Source organism: Ceratotherium simum, chromosome 16 (assembly GCF_057802395.1).
Source record: "Ceratotherium simum simum isolate JZ-2026a chromosome 16, ASM5780239v1, whole genome shotgun sequence".
Taxonomy (NCBI): Eukaryota; Metazoa; Chordata; class Mammalia; order Perissodactyla; family Rhinocerotidae; genus Ceratotherium; species Ceratotherium simum.
The window spans coordinates 47,828,393-47,852,662 of record NC_141915.1 but is presented as its reverse complement, the minus strand read 5'-3'; the positions used below and the strand labels follow the sequence as shown (position 1 = coordinate 47,852,662).

Genomic DNA, 24,270 nt, shown 5'->3' with positions numbered 1-24,270 from the left:
ATCTCCTAATACCATCACACTAGTGGGGGCGGGGGTAGGTTTCAACAAATGAATTTGGTGGGGATACAAACATTCAGTCCATAACAACATCTGAGCAGGGCACTAACTTTACAGTGAAAGAAAATAAAGAAACTGGCTGTCCTATTAAATTCACTAATTCTACTGTGGACCCCAATAACTAGAAGCGGCTGGCTTTACAGAATAGCGGAATGGCCCATGGAATACACAGCTACTGAGGCAGCTGGAAGACGATAGCTAGAGAGCTTGGATTCCATTTATACTCATAACTAGCAATTCTGGAGGTGTCCATATCCTTCTCACAAGTTCCTTTTCTGTTTAAACGAGCCAACGTCAGTTTCTCTTGCTTACAACTAAAATTTCCAAAGTAATTAAAAAACACCTTTTTATGCCACCCATTGTAATGTTTTTGGTAAACAGACTTCCTCCACCAGTAGCTTTTAAACTCTGAAGGCTCTCATTATTTCTAATATCTTTGTACTCCCTATAGTACACAGCACTGTATTTTACATACTGCAGGATACGGGTTGCAAACTTGTAGACTCTAGGCTATATCTGAACTGCATTTATTTTGATCAGTCTGAAGTGTTTTTAAAAAACTGACTTAGGGGCCGGCCCTGTGGCTTGGTGGTTAAGTGCACGCGCTGCGATGCTGGCGGCCCGGGTTCGGATCCCGGGTGCGCATCGAGGCACCACTTCTCTGTCCAGCCTGAGGCCGAGTCCCACATACAGCAACTAGAAGGATGTGCAGCTGTGACATACAACTATCTACTAGGGCTTTGGGGGCAAAAAATAAAAATAAAATCTTTAAAAAAAAAAAACTGACTTAGTTGCCAGCATTTAAAAATCAAGAGATTTCATATGAAATGCACAGTTCCATCTTCTCTTGAAAAATTTGAAGATCTGGCTATTTTAGGTCCACATTCCCGCAATTGCCCTCTTGAAACAAAACACAGGCACCTCCATTTGCCAAAGTCCTCACCTTGTCCCCTTTATTCATTACTTACCTGGTCCCTGAAGGCATATAACTTTGCCACCCTTGGTGCTCAGCTGAATTATATTGAATAAATTAATTTGGCCATTACTTGTATTTTCATTTTCATTTCACATGGGTCTTCTAACTAGATTGTAATAAGCCACTTGGTGGACAGAATCCTGTTAACTATTTTTCTTTTTCTTTTTGCTTGAGGAAGACTCGCCCTGAGCTAACACCTGTTGCCAATCTTCCTGTGTTTTGTATGTGGGTCACTGCCACAGCATGGCTGACAAGTGGTGTAGGTCCACGCCGGGGATCCCAACCCATGAACCTGGGGCCACCAAAGTGGAGGGCACTGAACTTAAACCACTATGCCATGGGCTGGCTCCATTAACTATTTTTCTTTATTTTTTTTTTAAAGATTTTATTTATCTATTTATTTCCCCCCCAAAGCCCCAGTAGATAGTTGTATGTCATAGCTGCACATCCTTCTAGTTGCTGTATGTGGGACTCGGCCTCAGCATGGCCAGAGAAGCGGTGCGTGGGTGTGCGCCCAGGATCCGAACCGGAGTCGTCAGCAGCGGAACGCGAGCGCTTAACCGCTAAGCCACGGGGCAGGCCCACTATTTTTCTTTAAATCACTTTTTGGTTGTCACATATTTCAAAAAATACTAATTTATGTTTATAAAACCTTTCTCTTATCCCCAGGGCTGACCCTGACCACCACGAGTTGGGTACCCTTGATTTGGTCTGAGGGGGTGCCTGAAATTTCATCATCACGATTCGTTCCCTAGGCTAAGCTGAGACCTGGTGACTTGTCAGGTAAAGAAATTAAAATTGTTTCCCCATAACACACACATACAACATTTTGAAGTAGATTTTAGGCGGGAAGTCACCCTTTCTACTGCAAACGAGAAATTGAAAAGTTCTCGCTGAGGCGGCCGAGTTTCTAGCTGGGACACTGGAAAAGGTGGAAGGAGACGGGAATGTAGTTGCGTTCTGGAGTTTATCCGAGGCTTTTTGGGTGGAGATTTCACCCAGTGAGTTTCAGTGACTCTCCCTCCGGGTCTGGCAGCCCAGGGCGTGGTTCCTGGCACAGCCCCCAGCAGTTGTCATAGGATCAGTTTCAGGACTCTCTAGAACCAAGCCCTGGGAGTTTCACATTTCTGGGGGCTCGTCTCCCCGCCCCCTAGTTAATTTCTCCCCGCCGCTGGCGCTGCCCTGTTCTCGGTCGCTCGAGTCGCCCCCCTCCGCGATACCCTCTCTGGCTCTTTCAGCATCAGTTTCCCTAAGGGGGAGCGAAGGGGAAGAATTTGGGGGCTCCCCTGCCTTCCTCTCCGAGCCGGGGAAAAGGAGACGTGTGAAGGAGGCCTTGCTGAGTTCGGGCTCCAGCGGGGGCTCCGCCGCTGCCGTCGTCTCCCGAGGCCTTCGGCGGGGGCCGCTTCGCGAGGGGAGCGCCCCTCGCCGCGCCGCCGGCCTCGGCCGTCCAGCCGCGCCGGGCGGAGGCGCCCCGGGCTCCTCGCCCCCGACCCGGCGCTCCCGCGCTCCCCCTAGCGGCCGCCGCGCGGCCTCGCTCCGTCCCAGGCTCGTCGGCGGCGCAGCTCACGTGACCGCACTCCGGGCCTGCGGCCGCTGTCGGTTCCCCCAGTCACCGAGCGAGAGGGAAGAAACAAGATGGCGGCTGAAGGCGATCCGGAGTGGGGCCCCAGCAATTCGGCTTGAGCCTTCTCCCTCCACCCGCTTCCGCCGGCCGGGCCCCTCCCGCCCGGCCCCGCGGGCCTCCCCACCCGGCCCCGGCGCCCCCCACCGCCCCCCCTCCGCCCGCCCCTCCCCCCTCCGCTTTCCCTTCTCCCCCCGCCGCGGCTCCGACATGAGGGGCCGGCGGGGCAGGCCGCCCAAGCAGCCCGCGGCTCCCGCTGCGGAGCGCTGCGCCCCGGCCCCGCCGCCGCCGCCGCCGTCCACGTCCGGACCCATCGGGGGGCTGCGCTCGCGGCACCGCGGCAGCAGCCGGGGCAGGTGGGCCGCCGCCCAGGCTGAGGTGGCGCCCAAGACGCGGCTGAGCTCGCCCAGGGGGGGCAGCAGTAGCCGGAGGAAGCCGCCGCCGCCGCCGCCGCCGCCGCCGCCGCCGGCCCCCCCCAGCACCAGCGCCCCGGGCCGGGGGGGGCGAGGAGGCGGGGGCGGCAGGACGGGGGGCGGGGGCGGCGGCGGCCACCTGGCCCGGACCACCCCAGCCCGGAGGGCCGTCAACAAAGTGGTGTACGATGACCACGAGAGCGAGGAGGAGGAGGAGGAGGAGGAGGACATGGTCTCCGAGGAGGAGGAGGAGGAGGAGGACGGCGACGCCGAGGAGACCCAGGATTCCGAGGACGACGAGGAAGATGAGATGGAGGAGGACGACGATGACTCCGATTATCCGGAGGAGATGGAAGACGACGACGACGACGCCAGTTATTGCACGGAAAGCAGCTTCAGGAGCCATAGCACCTACAGCAGCACTCCAGGTACCCACCCAGCCCAGTTGCTGCAGACTCCTTCCCCACCTCCTCTGCCCTCCCCCCGGCTCACTCCCTCTCGGGTCTCCCCCCACCCCCACCTCCCCCACAAACGGAGGGGAAATGCGACGGCACATCAAGTGGCAAAAAACTAGATTTACAAGAGGAAAGAGGCGCATTGTTCAAAATGGAGATTGCATTGTTGCAGTTTGCAGGCCACACACTCGCTCTCTCCCTTTCTCTACCCCCAACCCCCTCTTTTTCCTCTTGAAAATTTGTGCCAGTGCAGTGTCTCCACCGGGCAGGATTGAAACTTTGGCACACACGTATCCATTGCATTCATTTTTCTCTCTTGTTTTGGTGTGATTTTTTTGGAATGAAAGAAGCCTCTTGTTTTGCAAACCTCTTTGCATTTCTAATGTGGTTTCTTTTAGATTTTTATTATATATCTGTTCCTTAAAAGGAAATTGAGGATTTAGACAGATTGTGGCGCGCGCGCGCACTCACACACACACACACACACACACAACATGCTTCTCTTCACACCCTTAGCTGTGTGGTTTTAAAATTGTGTTAAGGAAATGGATCAGTTGGGTTAGTAGGGGAGACTTATCTGGTCCTGTGTGTTTGTTTTTATTCTTGAGTGCTAATGGGCTCGTGCAACAGTTGCTAGTAAATGGCTGAGTAAAAAGCAAAGCAGAAAACCAAACAAAACCAAAACAAATTCACTAATTCATCGGATTCAAATCATTTTCGTAAAATCCGAGATAAAGTAAAAAACCGCAGGAGCCTGCCGTCTTAACTAATTTGATCCCTTTGCTTTGCTTGAGAAATACCGTTTCGTGTCACCTGTTGCAGAAGATGTATAGTTGATCATGCAGACGTAACTACTGAAGATCAGCTTTTGGACCAACATCTAAGTCATAACAGCAGAAGTGTAGGGGGATTTATTATGAAATTACTTTTTCTTTACCTTCTCTTTCTAAGGATAAAAGTCCTCCCTGGATCTGTAATGAATTTCTCCATGGTGACTCTTCTCCAGTTTTCTCACAGAAAGTTTCTCTAGGTTGGTGCTGAGATGCATTTTGTTAAAAAAACAAAACAAAACAAAACAAAACACAATTGCTGCTTTGTATTAAATACGTAGTTGTGGCTTACTAGATTGTGAAAAAAAAATTACTTGTAGGAATAACCTACAAGATTTTTCCTTTATGTTTTTGTTAATCTGAATTAACTAAATTAGAATCCAGTTTTAAGAGCAGTTACAAAGTAAAGTTTATGAGGAAATAGGATCTTAAAAAAGTAATTAAGATGTGTCACTTGTTTTTAAAAGAGACTAGAGTAGTAGAAGTGGTTAAATTTAAATGTTTCCTTTTTTCATAAATGCTTGAATACTTATTGGAGGAGAATGAGTATTAAGCCAGATGTAAACCCATTTAGATTGTCCTAACAGCAAATGAAAGAGGTAATTTCTTTTGCCTGACAGTGAGACTATCTGCCTGTCTTTCGTGGGGGGAGGCTGGCAGGAGAATGAAGGGAATGAATCAAGTGTCAAGTATTTATGTCTTGTATGTAGAAGGAACTACATGCCACTTTTCCTTTCTTGCCAACTTAAGTTTAATACATCTTTTATCGTAATGGATTTTACTTTAAGAAATCACATGTGGTCCTTTCTACCAAGAGTCCGGAATTGAAAGACCCATGGAGACTGAATTACATTATCGGAGGAAGTTTTTTTCAAGTTAGAGCTAAGGCATTTTGGCAGGGCAGTTCAGCTAACTTTAACTCCTCTTTGAAGGCCTAGCAAATAGTTTAGGATTGATAGCCATGTGTATGCTGAGTTAAATTACAATGTATGGTTACCTTTCCTTTTTTAAAAAAATGCTCGTATGTTTATGTACTTCCATGACATTTTGTTTTTCTTAATGACACTTGCAGCCTACCTTATACTTATCCTATCTTTATTTGAAATTAAGGATTATATATCCTTATGTTAATCTTATGTCCTCTGCAGTTTCTAGCAGAGTGTCTTGCTCAGCAGGTGCTCATCAAAGATTGGTTGGATAGGTGGTTGTTAGTGGGTGAGAACTTTTAACAGATGAAGTTTTGATAATGCTACAGTGGGTGCTGCCATAACTCCTAAAATCCTTTGGATTTGGGAATCTAAAAATTGGTCTAATTAGATTTAGTAGCAGAATTACTATGTTTTGAGCTACTACTTCATACTTGCCAGGCATTTTCCTTTCTTTATTGGATGTGGTGTTAACTTGTTGGATGTTTTACTTTTTGAAACACATTATTTCTCAAGATTGTGGTAAAAGGAATGATATATTTTGTGTTCTAAACGTTCACTTGCCTAGAGTTAGTAACAATGCATAAGAGTGAGTTGTTTAGGCTAAGCACATAGTTTTATTGTCTGTACTTCCAGTCAGTAAAGGCTGGGAAGAAGGCTGTCAGATAAAAGTGTGTATGTGTGTATGCTTTGGAAGGAAATATACTTTACTGACAATTGTCTACTTTATTTAGACAATTTGATTAATTTTTGTAGACTACACTGACATATTAATTACTAACGTATTAAATTCCTAGTATAAGAAGTAACTCATTCATCTGTTGAGTACTTTATAGATCATGTAACTGTTGATGATGCAAAGACATTGGTTGATATTACTAGCTTAATTTGCTAAAATCATAGATTTAAAAAAGTTTATTCACTGGAGAATAAATGTTTTCCTTTTATGGAGAAAAAATTTAAATGGGTACATAAGGTACTCACATAACAGATATTACTGTAGGGATAACAACTTGTTAATCCAAAATTGAAATCATCTAGTTTTGCTTAAGCTAGAGGCATTCGGTTGAATAAGGCTTTTATTTATTTTTATTGTTAAAATTTAGAGTTATTTAGCCTATAGGTTTTATGACATACTTTGTCAATACATTGAGAAGGGTTTTATAGAAAATCTGTTTTGAATAGGCATTTGGTAAAGTTCTGACAGCACCTTGAAATCAAGCATTTGCTAATTTAAAAAAATTAAATCATACTTGAAACAGAATAGTCCTTGCATTTAACTTGTGTGGGACTTCTGAGAATACTTAGCTGGAATTTTGAAATTCAGAACCTCTGATGACTTCAGAAAGCAAAAGCCCTGGTGTTGTCCTGGGAGAGTTAGTGATTTATGGCTTCTAAGGATTATGACAGTGGAGATCAATGGCATAGATGCCATGAATGAACTGAAGCAGAATTTGTTACTGGATTGTTAATATTTATTCCCACCAGTGTCAAGAAATATCTTTTCAGTATACTTGTAATTTCTGATTGCTACAAGTGAGCTACAAAGTGCAGTGGAGAGTTGAAGGAGAGCAAGATCATACCCGATTTGGGGGAGTTGGTGTTGGTGTGTGCTTCCTGGATGGGCGTGTGGCCATTGAGGATAGACAGAGGGAGGGAGCAGCATGAACTAAGGCACAGATTTTAAAGTGGGGGCATTCTTAAGTAACCTGGTTTAACCACAGCCTGAGTATGTGAACAAGAAATAAACTGTAAAGCTCTGTTGTTGGGCAGTACCTGGAAAACCAGACTACAGCATTTGTACTTTCCTTCCCTCATCTGTAGGGTAAGGAGTGGGCTAGATCCATGATCCTCAGTCATTTTTCACTCCTGGAACACCCAAGGGATATGCTGTATTCCCATCAGCACCATGTAGGAGGCTGAAACAAAACCAAATCAAATCATGGAGATATTGTTAAACCACTGGTGCAGCCTGCTCTTCCCCGCAAATGGAGAGAATTACTAGGGGTAGTGGTTTCTGAAGCCCCCTCCCCAATCTCTTTCAAATCTGTTTCATTTGTGGCTATTAGGGATCAATCAGAAGATCTGGAAACAAGTGAGATGATTTCAGTGGGATGTTAGGAAGTTTAGCATAGCTTCTGTTCTGCAGGATGGATTGGAAGAGGATGAGACAGCTGGTGGGGATCTGGATGGGTTATGTAGCCCTGGATGGAAGATCAGTTCAGGAGATACTTCAGAGTTCTCCAGGCCTGACAACATCAGAAGTATAGACAGAGAGGAATGCATCATATGCCTCTGTAAGAATGGTAGTGCTTTCAGTAGCAATGGGAATTTAAGATTGTAAGGGAGATTAATGAGATCTGTTTTCAGGTGCCTGAAGAGGTTAAACATGAGAGTTAAAAGAAAGGAAATGAGGGCCCCAAAGGGTTTTTACAAAGTTGGGCAACATGATCTGTGAGTAGTAAAGAGATGTGTCCGAGGTCTGCAGTAATAAGTGGTCTTGTGTCCAGTTCTTGCTCGTCTACTCTTCTGGTGTATATTTGGAAATGGAGCTGTGTATTGAAATGTGTGCACACAGCAGGATTGGGGATGTTAATGCCAGGAGTTCTGGTCTCTTCTGTTAGGCCCTCCTTTTCTCACTCCTCAAGACCCTGTGTCCTCCCTGTGACTGCAGATCCTTGGAGGGGGGATGCAGGGGTGAGAGGTGGTGGTAATGGTGGGCAAATGGTAATCTGGGTGACACAGACAGGAGCAAATCCTAGCAGATGCCGTCTTTGCGTTGAGTGGATTCCTCCCTGCCTGCTGCTTAGCCAGGCTGGAATCCCACTTCCCAGGAGACATCTTCCCACAAGTCTTTGCAGAGTACTGTCGCTCACCTTGGTCTTCTTTGAGTGCCTGTGTGTAGCAGTTAGAGCCTCAACTTCGTAATTTAGCACTAAGCACTGATCATCATTCTGATTTTTTTCATGCTTTCAGTTCTTTAAAATGATAAGCCTCAGGAGGCATAATATTTCTTTTAAAAAAACACAATTTATACTTGAAAATGCACTTTAAAAGATCGAAAGTAAAACCATACAGAAAGAGTGAAAATGTATACAACTAAATATAATTATGTTTTAATTGTTTTGTCTACTGGTACATATCAAATTATCTTATATATTTTCCTAGGTATTAAGTTATATTACTCAAATATTATTTTTTGATTCCTGAATGATTTTTAAAAATAGTAACAGTAATAGCTAACATTGGACATCTAAATTGCTGAATAATTTTCAAGCAATGTTTAATAAAACTTCCATTTTTAAAATAGCAGTTTTATTGAGATACATACCATAAAAGTCACCTTTTTTTTAAAGTGTGTAATTCAGTGGTTTTTAGTATATTCACAGAGTTGTGCAACCATCACCACTACCTAATTCTAGAATATTTTTATCACTCCTAAAAGGAACCCATACCCATAGCAGTCGCTCCCTGTTCTCTCCCTCCCCGCTCTATCACCTGGCAACCACTGCTTTCGTTTTCTGTTGATTTGTCTCTTCTGGACATTTCATATAAATGGGATCATACCATATGTGGCTTCTTTCACATAGGATGGTGTTGTCAAGGTTTGTGCGTGTTGTAGCGTGTATCAGTACAATATTTGAATAATATTCCATTATGGATATACCACATTTTGCTTATCTGTTCATCAGTTCATGGATATTTGAATCATTTCCACTTTTTGGCTGTTATGAGTAATGCTGCTGTGAACATTCTGGTATAGGTTTTTTTTTTCTTAATGTTATCTGATTTTTTTTTGAGGTAACATTGGTTTATAACATATAAATTTCAGATGTACATAATTATATTTTGATTTCTGTGTAGATTACATCATATTCACCACCCGAAGACTAATTACTATCCATCGCCATACACATGTGCCTGGTTTCCCCTTTCACCCTGCTCCCTCCCCCCTTCCCCTCTGGTAACCATCAACCTAATCCCTGTATCTATGTGTGTGTTTGTTGTTATTATTGTTCTTTTATCTTCTATTTATGAGTGAGATCATATGGTATTTGACTTTCTCCCTCTGACTTATTTCACTTAGCATAATACCTTCAAGGTCCATCCATGTTGTCACAAATGGCAAGATTTCATCTTTTTTTATGTCTGAGTAGTGGTCCGTTGTGTATATATACCATATCTTCTTTGTCCGTTCACCCCTTGATGGGCACTTAGGTTATTTCTAAGTCTTGGCTGTTGTGAACAATGCTGCAGTGAACATAGGGGTGCATATATCTTTAGACATTTATGTTTTCATGTTCTTTGGATAAATACCCAGCAGTGGAATAGCTTTTCATTTCTCATGGGTATATCCTAGGAGTGGAATTGCTGGATCATTACAAATACAATTTTAATAGAACCATATTTAACTAGACTTATTTTGTTTGTTACAGTAGTTTTAAAACAGTAGGATGTTAGGATGAATGAGAGCTGGGTTGTAAGTATTCCATGATATCTATGATTTTTGGATTGCCTTAGGTCAGCTTGGAGAATTTATTCCAGAAGGATTTGTCAGAGAAGGACCAGTGTGAGTGGAGTCATACCATTGATTTCCACACTGTCACTGAGAGAACTTGTGGCAGGCATCAGAGGCACCTACATATGTAAGCCCGCCACTGGGCCCGGCACCGTGGCTTAGTGGTTAAGTGCACGCGCTTCGCTGCTGGCGGCCCGGGTTCGGATCCAGGCGCGCACCGACGCACCGCTTCTCTGGCCATGCTGAGGCCGCGTCCCACATACAGCAACTAGAAGGACCTGCAGCTGTGACATACAACTATCTACTGGGGCTTTGGGGAAAAAAATAAATAAATAAATAAATAAAATTGTAAGCCCGCCACAGAATTTTAGGCTTTCATGATGTGTGAGAATCTGAGGAATCTAGATAAATGTCTTATGAATTTCAGGGATCTAGGGAGGTAGCATAGAGATTTAGAGTGAAGAATCCAGAACCAGACTTCCTGGGTTTGAATCTGGGCTCTGTCATGATGGGCAGCTTGCCCATGGATGGAGATATCATAGTACTTAATTCAAGTTGTTGGGAGGGTTACATGGGTTAGTACCTGTGAAATGCCTAGAACAGTGCCTGGCACGTGGTAAAGATTCAATAAATATGAGCCAGTATTATCTGTTGATTTGTTCCCAAACTGAAGATGGAGATTCTGTGACGATATAGAGACCTTACAGTGTAGTGAGGTAGTATTTTATTCTATGGAAAGCTGTCAGCTGACTCACAAGGAATAAAAATATTTTGAGGACCACATTTAAAGAAAAATGTACATTAGAACAGAGCTTTATTTTTCTCGCTTTAAAAGAAATATTAAATATTTAACTTACCCATTAAAAAAATTTAGTTTGGGGCCGGCCCCGTGGCGTAGCGGTTAAGTGTGCGCTCTCTGCTGCTGGCGGCCCGGGTTCGGATCCCGGGCGCGCACTGACGCACTGCTTGTCAGGCCATGCTGAGGTGGCGTCCCATATAAAGTGGAGGAAGTTGGGCACAGATGTTAGCCCAGGGCCAATCTTCCTCAGCAAAAAGAGAAGGATTGGCATGGATGTTAGCTCAGAGCTGATCTTCCTCACAAAAAAAAAAGACTTAGTTTACATCTGACTTATTCCAGAACTGTGGTAACTAATGCATTTACTTCAGTTATTTGCAGTGGTTGGTTAAGTAGAGAAAGCACTATTTTTTTTTTTTTTTTAATGGGACGCCGCCACAGCATGGCCTGACAAGTAGTGCAACTGTGCGCACCCGGGATCCGAACCCGGGCCCCCAGCAGCGGAGCGCATGCACTTAACCGCTAAGCCACAGGGCCGGCCCCAGAAAGTGCTCTTGATACTTCTAGCTCTTTGGTGGTTACTCCATGCTGTCTTTCTCTGCCTGTTCCTTGAACACCAGCTTTCCAGGTTTTCAAACCAGCCCATGGCCCTCTCACTGTCTCCCTCCTTCCCCTGAGATCTCATCTTTTCTCAAGTTGTTTTTAAAAGTTGCAGTGAAAAATTATAAAAATAGTGCAGATATACTCTTTTGGGAAAATATACATAATACAAAGATGAAAATGAAAATCATCTGTAATCCCACCAACCAAAGATAACCACTGGAAATGTTTTTATATATTTTTTCATTCCATTTTCTATAACATATTTTAATCTACATATTTTTAAAAAGATATGACTAGGATCATATTAAACAAACTGATTGTTTTTACTTGATATATAGCAAATTTTTCCCATATCATTGTGTCTGTATCAAAGTAGGTCATGAACATAAGTAAAATAAATTAAAGGCTCATGGTGAGCAAAAGCAGTTCCCTGCTGTACCTCTTCCTACCGCAAGACCTATCCGAAGGCAGTGGCTTTTAATTCTTGTAGCTTTTTTTTCTGGTATTTACCACATTTTAAAATAACATGCTTATGTTTGATTTATCAATATTAGAAATTTATCTCTTGACTTTGTTGTGGTAGGTGAGGATTTAGTCCTATTATAATTACCATTACTTTCTCCTTATCCCTTTATTATAGTTACAGCATGATTTTTGGATAAATCATGAGGGATTGATTACATTATTATAGCTATGTAAATATTATTCACAATTAAATAAAATAATGTGCTATGACTTTTTTTGTAATTATTTTCCTGGAATTATTGCCATATTTTTTCACTTGCCTGGTGTTCTGTGTACCTAGCCCCGTGCACTATCAAGTCTGTAAAATATCTTATCACTTGTTATTTTCCAAACTCTCAAATGTAACAGTTCCATTTTTCTCCTTGTTGATCTCCCTTCTGCAGCCTCAGCATTTCTGCTCTCATCCGAACTGGTTGCTCTATAGGTGTATTGAACCTCACCCAGAAACTTCTTTTTCTGCTTTCCCACGTTGATTCTGTTTCTTGGGTCCTACATCTTTTTTGGTTTACCTCCCTTACTACCTCTAGTTGCTTCCTAAGAATGGGTGCATGAGAAATAAAATTTTTTTTTTATCATTACATGTATGAAAATGTCCTTTTCAACCCTAATACTTGATTAATAGTTTGGCGGGGTATAGGATCCTAAATTAAAAAATCAATTTCGCTTCAAGATTTCCTTCATTGTGTTCCAGCATCTAGTGTTGCTGTTGAGAAGTCCAGGGCCATTCTGATTACGTCCTTCATATCTGACCTGTTTTTTTCCTTTCTAAAGCTTTTAGCCTCTTTTTATGGTCTCCAGTATTCTGAGGTTTTACGGGGCTGTCATATCCCTTGATGGGGCTCTTTTTCATTCATTGTAGTGGATACTTGGTGGGCCCTTTTAATCTGGAGACTCATGTTCTTTAGTTCTGGGAAAATGTCTTCTGTTATTTGCTGATTTCCCCCCAAATTTGCTTGGTTCTCTTCTTGAACTCCTGATTAGGTGTTGGATCTTCTAGACTAATCGCATTAAGTTTCTTATCGTTTTTTATTCTTTTTATCTGTTTGTCCTTTTGGTCTGCTTTCTGGGAGATTTCTTTCTCTTTCTCTTCCAGGCCTTCTTCTATTAAATCGGTTTTTATGGGGCCGGCCCCGTGGTGTAGTGGTTAAGTGCGGGCGCTCCGCTGCTGGCGACCTGGGTTCGGATCCCGGGCGCACACCGACGCACTGCTTGTCAGGCCATGCCGTGGCAGCGTCCCATATAAAGTGGAGAAAGATGGGCACAGATGTTAGCCCAGGGCCGGTCTTCCTCAGCAAAAAGAGGAGGATTGGCATGGATGTTATCAGAGCTGATCTTCCTCACCAAAAAAAAAAAAAAATCAGTTTTTATTTCAGCTACCAGATATTTAATTTCCAAAAGCTGTTTTCTCTTTTCCTTTTTCATAGCATCCTGTTCATTGATACAGTATCATCTTATATGTCTCATTAATGATAATTTAAAAAAATAATAATTGAAGTACCACTTACATATACAATAAAATTGACCCTTTTTAGTGTACAATTTTGACTCTGAGTTTTGGCAAATACAGTCACGTGACCACCACCATCATGAAATATAGAACAGTTCCATCACCTTCCTAAAATTCCCTTGTGCTTCTTTAGTCAACTCCTCCCCACCCTCCAGGCCACCACTGATCTGTTTTCTGTCCCTATAGTTTTGCCTTTTCCTGTATATCATGTAAGTGGAATTATACCGTATGTAGCCTTTGAGTCTGGCTTCTTTTACCTAGCACATTATATTTGAGATTCATCCAAGATATTGCATGTATCAATAATTCATTCCTTTTTATTGCTGAATAGGTAGTCCATTAGTATATGGATGTACCACCAGTTGGTTTATTCATTCACCAGTTCAAGAACATTATGAGTTGTTTCCAGGTTCTGGAGATTATAAATAAAGCTGCTGTAAACATTCACTTACAGGTTTTTGTGCCAACATAAGTTTTCATTTCTCTTGGGTAAATACCTAGGAGTAGAGTCGCTGGGTTGTATGCTAAGTGTATTATAACTCTCTAAGAAACTGCCAAACTGTTTTCCAAAGTGGTTTTACCATTTTGCATTCCTCACCCATTGCCAGCAATGGGTGAGGGTTCCAGCCATTCTAATAGGTATATAGTGGTATGTTTCATTATGGTTTTAATTTGCATTTCCCTAATGATTAATGGTGCTGAGCATCTTTTCATGTGCTTGTTTGCTGTCTGTGAAGCAAATCTTTGGTGGACTGTCTGTTGAAATATTTTGCCCAGTTTTTTAATTGGGTTGTTTTCTTATTATTGAATTTAGAAAGTTCAGCTAACATAATATTTATGATATGTAATTTCCCAAAGCTCTTTTCTCTGTTCCTTTTTCAGAGCATCCTCTTCTTGGATGCAACATCCTCTCTTATCTCTCAGGACATTTATTATAGTTTTTTTTTAAGTTTCCTTCTGTTTCTTTTGTCTCCTCGGATTCCATTCTTCAGTTTTAGTTTTCTCTCTTTCATATTCGAGGCTTTTTTCAAATGCCTGGTTATCATGAGCTGTTCATATTTAGGAGTGAGGTGCTGGATAGCACCTTGTGGATGGCTCTGGTTTGTCAGCTGGTGGGTTTCGCTGTAAAGTAATAGGGCAGTGAGCCAAACCTTTTCTTTGGTAGAACTCAGATAATCAGTTTTTGGTTTTGTGTATTTTTGTTTGTTTTCTCTTTCACTGTTTTATTTTATTTTTCTCCTGTGAGTCTGTTTGGTTTCTTAAGGGATGATTTCTTAAGTCTCTTGCCTGGGGCTGAGAGTAGGGGTCTGAGGGGGTGTGTATGCCCAGTATCCTGGGAAACTGGATGAGGGAAGGTGGCCAGGACTCACACCTTACGGTATGCTCCCTTCACTAAATTTCCCCGTTGAGAGGAAAAGGATATTAACTCCTGTTACCAATTTATCATATGTAAACAGAAGTTTCATTAAGTATTTCTTTACAATGTGGTTAAAACATTTAAAACATAATTTATCTAATATTCATTCACTGTACAAGGTTCTGTGTTAAAAGCCTCAAAGAGTTGCAGAGATGGGTGAGAAATGGTCCCTGCTCTCAGGTCTTTATTCTTTAGAAGACGGAATAATAACACAGTGATAAATATATAACTATAACATAGGGCAGACTATGGTAAGTGCTGTAAGAAAAACAAAGAGAATTAAATTAGGGAGAGAGGTCATAGTCTATTGGAAGATCAGAAACGGTGTCAAGAACAAGGTTGAATTTTAGATATGTCTTGAAAGGTGGGTAAGATTTCGCCGGGTGGAGGATGAACAGGAAGAGAAAAGAGGATATGAAGTGTAACAGATAACAGGAAGATGCATGTTTAGGGACTACGTGCTTGCGGTTTGAGCGTCAAGGAGATAAGACTGTAGAGAAGTGGAGATTATATTTTGGTCCAATTTGAATAAATGCCAGTCTGAGGAATTTGTACTTAGTAGGCAGTAGGGAGTCATTGATTGTTTTTAAACTGGAATATGTCATGGTAAAGCAGCTTTTTGAAAAATAATCTGTTAGGATGGCCTTGGTGTATAGGATTTATTGGAACAGGAAGGTGCTGATATAGTATGACCTTTAATAGCTACATAAGATTCCATCCTAAGGCTTTAACAAATAGTTAAGCTGTACTCTGTTTGCTATGATGCCTTTAGTGACTATCCTTTTAGGTAAATCTTGGTTCATATCCCTGATTTTTTTTTTTAAGGCTTTCACTACATATTACTAATATAAATGCTATATAACATACATATTATGTAATATGTAATAATATACATATATATTATAAATATAATAAATACATTTCCACCACCAGTGTATGAAAGTGCCCATTTTGCCAACACTGGTTATTTATAAACCATCTTTGCATTCAATGGGTTAAAAACTCTTGTTTGAATTTGCATTTCTTTGCTAATAAAATTTCATACTTTTCATGGCCTCTGATACCCAAATCTATGTTTGTAGTCATGATTTCTTTCCTGTGTTTTAACTCTTCAGTGGATGAATACTTCTAGAACCTCTCCATTTAGATGTCCTATAAACGCATCAAATTCAACATGTTCCAAATGGAATTCATGCTTTAGTGACTGCTCCCAACCTCCCATTTCCTTGCTCAGTGAATAGTGAATTGCCCAAGTCAGAAGTGAGAAAGTAACAAACTCCTCCCCATGCCTCACTCTCCATGTGTGGGCTTGGCCCCAGGTCCTGTTTATATCTTATATATCTCTTAAATGTCTTTCAGCTCTCTTGTTCATTCATGCTAATGGTTCCTTAGATCAGGCCCTCTTCATCCCTCACTTGGCCTCTTGAAGGAACCAGCCTGCCTTCCTGGCCTCCTTTTGTCCATTCATCAACTCCTCTCACATCGATCCTCCACATACACACTGTTCTGCTCTAAGACAAATCTGACCATGTTATGCCCTTTTAAAAAAAAATCTCTGGAAAAATGATTGTGAGCTTTAGGGTATGTGGATAGTCTGTGACTTGGCTTTTGCTTCCCCTACCAGCCTCCTCTTATGTTGCTTCACTGACTTCTTCATTTATTCAAAAAATACCTATGGAGCACTTGCTGTGTTCCAGCCACTCTCTGGGATGTAGCCACAAATCAGATATGGCCCCTGCCCTGATGTAGCAGGGAAGGGAGCCAGTGTTATCTGTGAGAGAAGTATTTTGAAAGGGGGCAAGTAAATGTGATCTAGTTGGCGGGGAGGGGTGGTTCAGAGAAGGCTTCCCAAAGAGGTGACAATTAAGCTCAAAATTTAAGTAGCCAGGTGAAGGGAGGGGAAAGAGGATTCTAGGCTCTAGGATCATCGCATGCAATGGACTGGAGGGAAAACCGTGATGGATTTTAAGTAGGGAGTGATGTGATCAGATTTGTGTTGTTTTTTTTTTTTTTTTTAAATGTCCCTCTGGCTATAGAATGGAGAGTGAATTGGAATGGGATAAGAATTGAAGGGAATTAGGCTGTTGAAGTAGACTAGGTAACAGATCTTATACTAGGTTAGTATTGGTGGGAATGGAGAGAAGTAATTCAAAAAATAGTTTAGGACTTAGAATGACACATCTTGGTGATTGATTGGTTAGGCAGGGTGTGGTGAAGGGGAGAAAGAGGTCAAGGATGAATTGACTTCTAAATCTCCTTTATTTCTGCTTTCCTGGTTCACAGCTTATTTCTCTTCACCTTGAATTCGATGGTCAGGTAATACTGAATTCTTTGTAGTTCCCCTCACACGCCTTATAGTTATTCACTGCTGTGATGCTTAATTCCTAGTCACCCATCTATCGTCTTTTCCAGCTTGCCTTCCCTGATTACCATTCCCTTTTCTCCGGGTGGGGCTAAGTTCCTTTGCCTCTCCCCGACCCCCTCAGGACCGTGTGCATTTATATGTTGTTTAGTTTCCAAATATTTGTGGATTTTTTAGGTATCTTTCTGTTACTGATTTCTAATTTAATTTCATTACGTTCAGAGAACATACTTTGTATGACTTGAATTTTGTAAAAACATTTTTAGAGGTTTCTTTTGTGCCCCAAAATATTGTCTGTCAAGGTGAATGTTCTAAGCGTACTTGGAAAGAAGGTATATTCTGCTCTTGGGTGGAGGGCTCCACAAGTGTGAGGTTGAGTTGGTTGCAATGTTAAGGTCTTCTATATCCTTGCTGATTTTCCATCTACTTGTTTTGACTACTAAGAGAGGAGTGTTGAAGTCTACTATTATTGTTATGGATTTGCCTCTTTCTCTTTGGAGTTCTGTGAGTCTTCATGTATTTTGAGGCTCTGATATTAAGTGCATAAACATTTAGGAAGGATTATTTAACCCCTTTATTATTATATCTTTATTTAAGAAATTGTACTGAAATGGACTGTTAATTATCTGGCTGTCTCCTTCATTAGAACCTACTTTAGGGCAGGGAGGGTCTCATTCATCTCCCTCTCCTTGGTGCCTGGCTCAATCTCTAGTGTGCAGTAGGAAGCACAGGTGATTGTTTTTTTTTTTCTTTTTTGTGAGAAGATCAGCCCTGTGCTAACATCTGCCAATCCTCCTCTTTTTTTGCTGAGGAAGACGGGCCCTGGGCTAACATCTGTGCCCATCTTACTCCACTTTATATGGGACACTGCCACAGCATGGCTTGCCAAGCAGTGAATTGGTGCGTGTCCAGGATCCGAACCAGCGAACCCCGGGCCGCGGCAGTGGAGCACGCGCACTTAACCACTTGCGCCACCGGGCTGGCCCCAGCACAGGTGATTGTTGAAGTGAGTATACAGGTCAAAGAAAGTCTCTGGATTCTTTTCACCCTTAGTTCCACGCTGTCCACTATGGCAGCCACTAGCCACGTGTGGCTATTTAAATTTAAATTAAGTAAAATTCAAACTTTAGTTCTTCAGTGGCACTAGCTACATTTCAGGTGCCCAGTAGCTACATGTGGCTAGTGGCTCGTGGATTGCACCACACAGATTTAGAAGATTTGGGTCATTTTATAACATCACAGAAAGTTCTCTTGGACTGACTGTGCTGTTGTAGTCAGTCTGCTTCTACTAGACTGTGAGAATTTACCTAGCGTCTCTTTTCCTCTAGTCTTCTATTTGCTCTGAGTCCTGCGCGGCCTGGGTAGCCCCAGCAGTTTGTCTGTGGTCCTCCTTTGTCGAAACTGTCGCCCTAGTGTTATTTGTGCATATAATGGGTTGAATCTCTGCAGTGAGACTTGGAATCATCTTTGAGATGATTACGTCATTTGTTCTTGGTGGTAGGGGAAGAGGCAGTCAGTTAACACTTAGTTTTAGAAAATCTGCCACACTCCTGATATATAAGCTAAGGGTCATAGATGTAGGACAGAAGGGAAAGATGGATTAAAATTCAGAGACTTTTGGTTGAGAAATTTAATTTGAAAACTCAGAGAATTCCTATGTTGTAAAAGTTTAAAAGTTGGTACGTGAACTGAATTGTGACATACTTGTGTGTCCCAGTGTGTCTGGGTTCTCCTATATAAAACGTCTTTCTCAGGAGTCTCTGGCCAAACTAATTTAACTAATGTCTTTCTTTCGAAGAAAAGACATCACTTTTTTTGAGTGGAGGTCTTTTGTTATTTAAGTGATGTTAAATTGCAACTGAGGGGCCGGCCCCATGGCTTAGGGCCGGCCCCATGGCTTGGCGGTTAAGTGCTCGTGCTCGGCTGCTGGCGGCCCGGGTTCGGATCCTAGGCGCGCACCGACACACCGCTTCTCCGTCCATGCCGAGGCCGTGTCCCACATACAGCAACTAGAAGGCTGTGCAACTATGACATACAACTATCTACTGGGGCTTTGGGGGGGGAGAAAAATTGCAACTGAGGAACCTCCAGAGAGTTGCTAGGAAAGTTGATGCTTTGACTCCTCTCTGCTCATGGATCTGTTGTAGAATTCACACACTTGGGAGACTACATGGCCAAGTGATTCGTACTGAATGGCAGTGTTCAGTAGGTGCAATTTCTTTATTTTACTGTCATGGCTTCCTGCTTGATTTCAGTATGTTAACATTGCCTCCTTTGAGGTCTGTCTGTTTATAGTATATTCTATTTATGGAACTTAAAAAAGTATTTCAGAAATGCACATATTAATCTGTGTGGAATTTCTCTTCTTGTCCGTTTTCCTTCTAATGCTTGCATAGCTATATCGAGACTGGTCTGAGGAAGTAATCCAACATTTAAAAATTTCCAACATTTAAAATAGCTCATAAAATTTTAGCTCCTCCTCTTAGTGCAGTTTTCTCTGTTCTTCTAGACATCAAAATTATTTCACACGCCTTGAAGTCTTACTTAATAAATTTACCCTTTTCTCCAACTTATGACCATACTCTGCTTTCAGTGTTATGCAAATAATAAAAAAATTAAAAAGTGGTTTTAGTGTAATTTCAGATATATATTTGGACTTTTCGGTCTGAGTTATCTGGGTGAGATGCCTCAGATTTCTGATCCTATCTAAACTTGAAAGATTGCCTTCATCCAGATGTATTATCCTTAATTGCCTAAATAGGTTGAGTTATGAATCTTTCCTGTGTCTTGGAAGAAACCTTAACAATGGAGATTGTTTATGGCAGAGGTCACAAACTCAAGTGCCTATAGGGTTCAAGTATGTAATAAAGACATGAAGTGACCTTTTTTTTTCTTTATTAATACAAAACTGCCTTTGCTGTTAATATTTATTTGCCTTGAAAAACTAACCCTATTGAAATTTTAGTCCCTTTTTGCTTTTTACAGACAATGCTATTCTAAATGTGCTAGAAATATATCTTTAGTCACCCAGACTGGTGTTTTTTATAGGGTAGATTCCTAGGAGTGGGATTGTTGGGTTACGTATAATAGGCTGAACCAGATCATACACCCATCACTTATTTGTTTTTAAACCTTCCCTAATCTATGTTTATGTGGCTTTTAAATTAACTTTTTCTAGAATCTGTGGAAGTTTTCTCAGACCTGTAGCAGGTGTTCTTGGATATGGATTAGGCCTGAAGTCCTTTCCTCATCAATTTATTGGTAAATATACTCACTTGTGATATGAGAGCCAGAGGATTATTTCCCAAACTGGGAGACAGATGTCTGTTTTGAGAATTTTCTGGCTAGGTGAGAATGGAATTCTTTAATGCTTCTTAGCTTGAATTTGACCTTAGAGAGAAGTCATTTCTCTTTGGGCCTCAGTTTACTCACCTGTAAAGTATAGGCTGGACTAAATGATCCAGTGGGCAAGAGATTGTTGAACTTTCTCTTACAGTGCCAGATAGTAAGTATTTTAGGCTTTGCAGGCCAGGCTGTCTCTGCTACAACCGCTCAACTCTGCCATTGTAGCATGAAAGCAGCCTTGGACAATGAGTAGACAAACGAGCATGGCTGTGTTCAAATAAACCTTTATTTACAAAAACAGGCTGTGGCTGGCCACAGTTTGCCAACTCACTTTTGAGCTCTTGACATTCATTAATCTGTGATTTGGATAATTAGGTTAGGAAAAGAGCTAAATTTAGAAAACTCATGGGCCGGCCCCATGGCTTGGTGGTTAAGTGCGCGCGCTCTGCTGCTGGCGGCCCGGGTTCGGATCCCGGGCGCACACCGACGCACCACTTCTCCGGCCTCATGGCCGCATCCCACATACAGCAACTAGAAGAATGTGCAGCTATGACATACAAGTAACTACTGTGGCTTTGGGGGGAAAAAATAAAATAAATAAAATCTTTAAAAAAAAAAAGAAAGAAAACTCAGAAGGTCTAACATTAGTATTTTGGTTGCTCTTCTTTAGTAACCATCTTTATGTGAATACATATGAGTTAGTACTCACATGTGTAGAAACATACATTTTTTTTTTTTTTTTAGTTGGATAATGTGTAATTGGTTTTGTAAATCTTTTCACTTATACCATGAAATTTTACTGTATCTTCAAATAATTTGTCCACAAAAATATCTGCTCTTGTGGAGCTTGTAGTGGAGAGCTCATGGATTTCAAAAGTTAATTTTGTATTTAGCCAGCTATTCTTTTTTCTAATTGTTTCTAATGCCTTATTTGTTGATTGGGTTGGATTTTCTAGGAATAAAATAGTATCATCTGCAAAGATGCATCATATGCACACATCTGCTTTTCTTATATTTATATCTCCTTTTTTTTTTTTCCCAAATTGTATTGCCTGCCACCTCCAAAACAATGTTAAATATTAGTTGTAATGATAGGCATCTTAGTGTGCTTTCCAAATTTAATGGGACCAATGCTAATATTTCACTGTTAATTGTTATGCTGGCTGTTGGTTTGAGACCTTTAATTGTGTTGAGTATATTCACTCATTTCTCTTTGCTTTCTTTCTGAGTTTTTTTTTTAATCAGATGTTGCTATTGTATTTTGTCAAATGTCTTCGTGGCTTCTTTTGAGATGATTGTATAGTTTTTCTCCTATGTGCTACGTATTAAATTAATGGAATTATATTAGTAAATTTCATAATGTTGCCTCATCTTTACATTCTTGAAATGAACCTCTCTTGATCATGTTGTTAATTTTTTCATGTACTGCTTGATTTTTAAAAAGGTATTTTAGTTTTTTAATGTTTATACTTGCACAGTGCATAATGTATTCAAGATTCATCTATGTTGTTCTGTGTATCAATAGTTTATTTCCTTTTATTGCTGAGTAGCAGTTCAATATATGGATATTCTACAGTTCATTTTTCCATTCAACGGTTGAAGGGCATTTTGGTTGTTTCTTGTTGTTGACAATTATAAAGAAAGCTGTCGTAAATATTTGCAAAATGGTTTTTGTATGAACACAAGTTTTTGTTTCTCTTAGGTAAATACCTAAGAATGGGATTTCTGGGTTGTATGTTTATAAGAAACTGCCAAACTGTTTTCTAAAGTGGCAGCACTATTTTGCATTCTCACCAGCAAATATATGAGAGTTCCAGTTGCTCCACATCCTCTTTAGCACTTGATATTGTCAGTTTCTTTCTTTTTTTAAAAAAAATTTTAGCTACCCTAATAGATGTATAGGAGTATTTCGTTGTGGTTTTAATTTCCTTATGCCTAATGATTAATGGTGTTGAGCATAGTTTTTTTTTTTGGTGAGGAAGATTAGCCCTGAGCTAACATCCGATGCCAATCCTTCTCTTTTTGCTGAGGAAGATCGGTCCTGGGGTAACATCTGTGCCCATCTTCCTCTACTTTATATGGGACGCCGCCACAGCATGGCCTGACAAGCGGTGCGTCAGTGCGCACCCGGGATCTGAATCTGCGAACTTGGGGCCGCTGAAGCAGAGCACGCGCACTTCACCACCACAGCACTGGGCCAGCCTCGTGCTGAGCATTTTTTCACGTGCATCTTTTTATTTCCCATTTGTATATCACCTTTGATGGAAAGATAATGAAATCTTTATTGAGAATGTTTTAATTGGGCTGCTTGCTTGCTTATTATTGACTAGTAAGAGTTCTTTATATATTTTGGAGATAAGTGCATTGTTGCCTATGTAAGGTGCATGTATTTTCTCCTAGTCTGTGGCTTGTGTTTCATTCTCTTAACCATGTCTTTCCCAGAGCAGAAGTTTTTATTTATTTATTTATTTATTTTTTGGTGAGGAAGATTGGCTCTGAGCTAACATCTGTTGCCAGTCTTCCTCTTTTTGCTTGAGGAAGATTGTCCCTGAGCTAACATCTGTGCCAGTCTTCCTCTGCTTTGTATGTGGGTCGCCACCACAGCATGGCTTGATGAGCGTTGTGTAGGTCCACATCCGGGATCTGAACCCATGAACCCCAGGCCACCAAAGTGGAGTGTGCAAATCCAACCACTGTGCCACTGGGCCGACTCGAGAAGTTTTTAATTTTGGTTGAACCTGTTGTAGCTTTGCCACTGTAGCAAGAAAGCAGCTAGAGACAATATATAAATGATTGAGAAGGGCCATATTCCAATAAAACTTTATGGACATGCTATTTGAATTTCACATCACCAAATATTATTATTATTTTGATTATTTTTTCTAGCCATTTATCTTTCATGAGTCATAGTTTGCCAATCCCTGGCCTAACTAACCCAAGGTCACAAAGATTTTCCTTGATTTATTCTAGAAATGTTACAGTTTTAGGTTTTATATTTAGGTCTACAATTCATTTTGAGTTAATTTTTGTATAAGGTGTGATATAGGAGTTGAGGTTGTTTTTTTTTTTCCACGTATGGATGTCCAGTTGTTCCAGTACCATTTGTTGAACTGAAATTCGTTCTCCATTGCGTTTCTTTTGCATCTTTGACTCATAAATATGGTTGATTGTATTTTGACAATTTCTGTACTCTCTCTTCTGTTCCAGTGATCTCTGTGTCTATTGTTTTACTGCAAGTAATGATTACTTGATTACTATCTTGATTACTGTAGATTTTTGGTTAACTCTTGAAATAAGGTAATATGAATTGTCTAACTTTATTCTTCTTTTGCAAAATTACTTTGGCTATTTTAGTTTCTGTGCCTTTCCATTTATATTTTTGAATTAGCTTATCAATATTTACAAGATATCCTGCTGGATTTTTGATTGGGATTGTGTTGAATCTCTATTCAATTTGGGGAGAATTGACATCTTACCATATTGAATCTTCCAATCCTTAAGTACATTTTGTCTCTCCATTAATTTAGTTCTTGGATCTCTTTTCATCAGTGTTTTGTTGTTTGCAGCATACTTAAGTACTTCATGATTTTTGGTGCTTTTATAATTGGTACTTCTTTTTAAAATTTGAATTTAAACTGCCAGTTATTTATTGTTATAATAGAAACACAATTGATTTTGTGATCTTTGTGACCTGCTAAACTCACCTGTTATTTGAGTAGCTTTTTTTTTTGTAGATTTCTTGGGATTTTCTACATAGGTAATCATGTTGCCTGGCAAATAGAGATGGTTTTTTTTTTTTTTTTTGACTTTATTTGTTTATTTACTTTTTTCCCCAAAGCCCCAGTAGATAGCTGTATGTCATAGCTGCACATCCTTCTAGTTGCTGTATGTGGGACGTGGCCTCAGCATGGCCGGATA

The 24,270-nt window shown here is 41.0% G+C and overlaps 1 protein-coding gene across 17 annotated transcripts in view; it reads left to right on the top strand.

Annotated features, from left to right (window-relative positions):
- Positions 1 to 2,645: 2,645 nt before the first annotated feature.
- BPTF (bromodomain PHD finger transcription factor) overlaps positions 2,646 to 24,270 on the top strand; it is a 144,327-nt gene continuing 122,702 nt past the window's right edge. For 10 of the 17 annotated variants that reach the window (XM_087441439.1, XM_087441448.1, XM_087441447.1 and 7 more), the window contains exon 1: positions 2,646 to 3,495. In XM_087441439.1, the coding sequence (XP_087297565.1) occupies positions 2,865 to 3,495 (631 nt within the window). In that variant the 5' untranslated portion in view covers positions 2,646 to 2,864. The remainder of the gene's footprint in view (positions 3,496 to 24,270) is intronic. The other 7 variants (XM_087441451.1, XM_014789176.2, XM_087441450.1 and 4 more) reach the window with 2 other exon arrangements.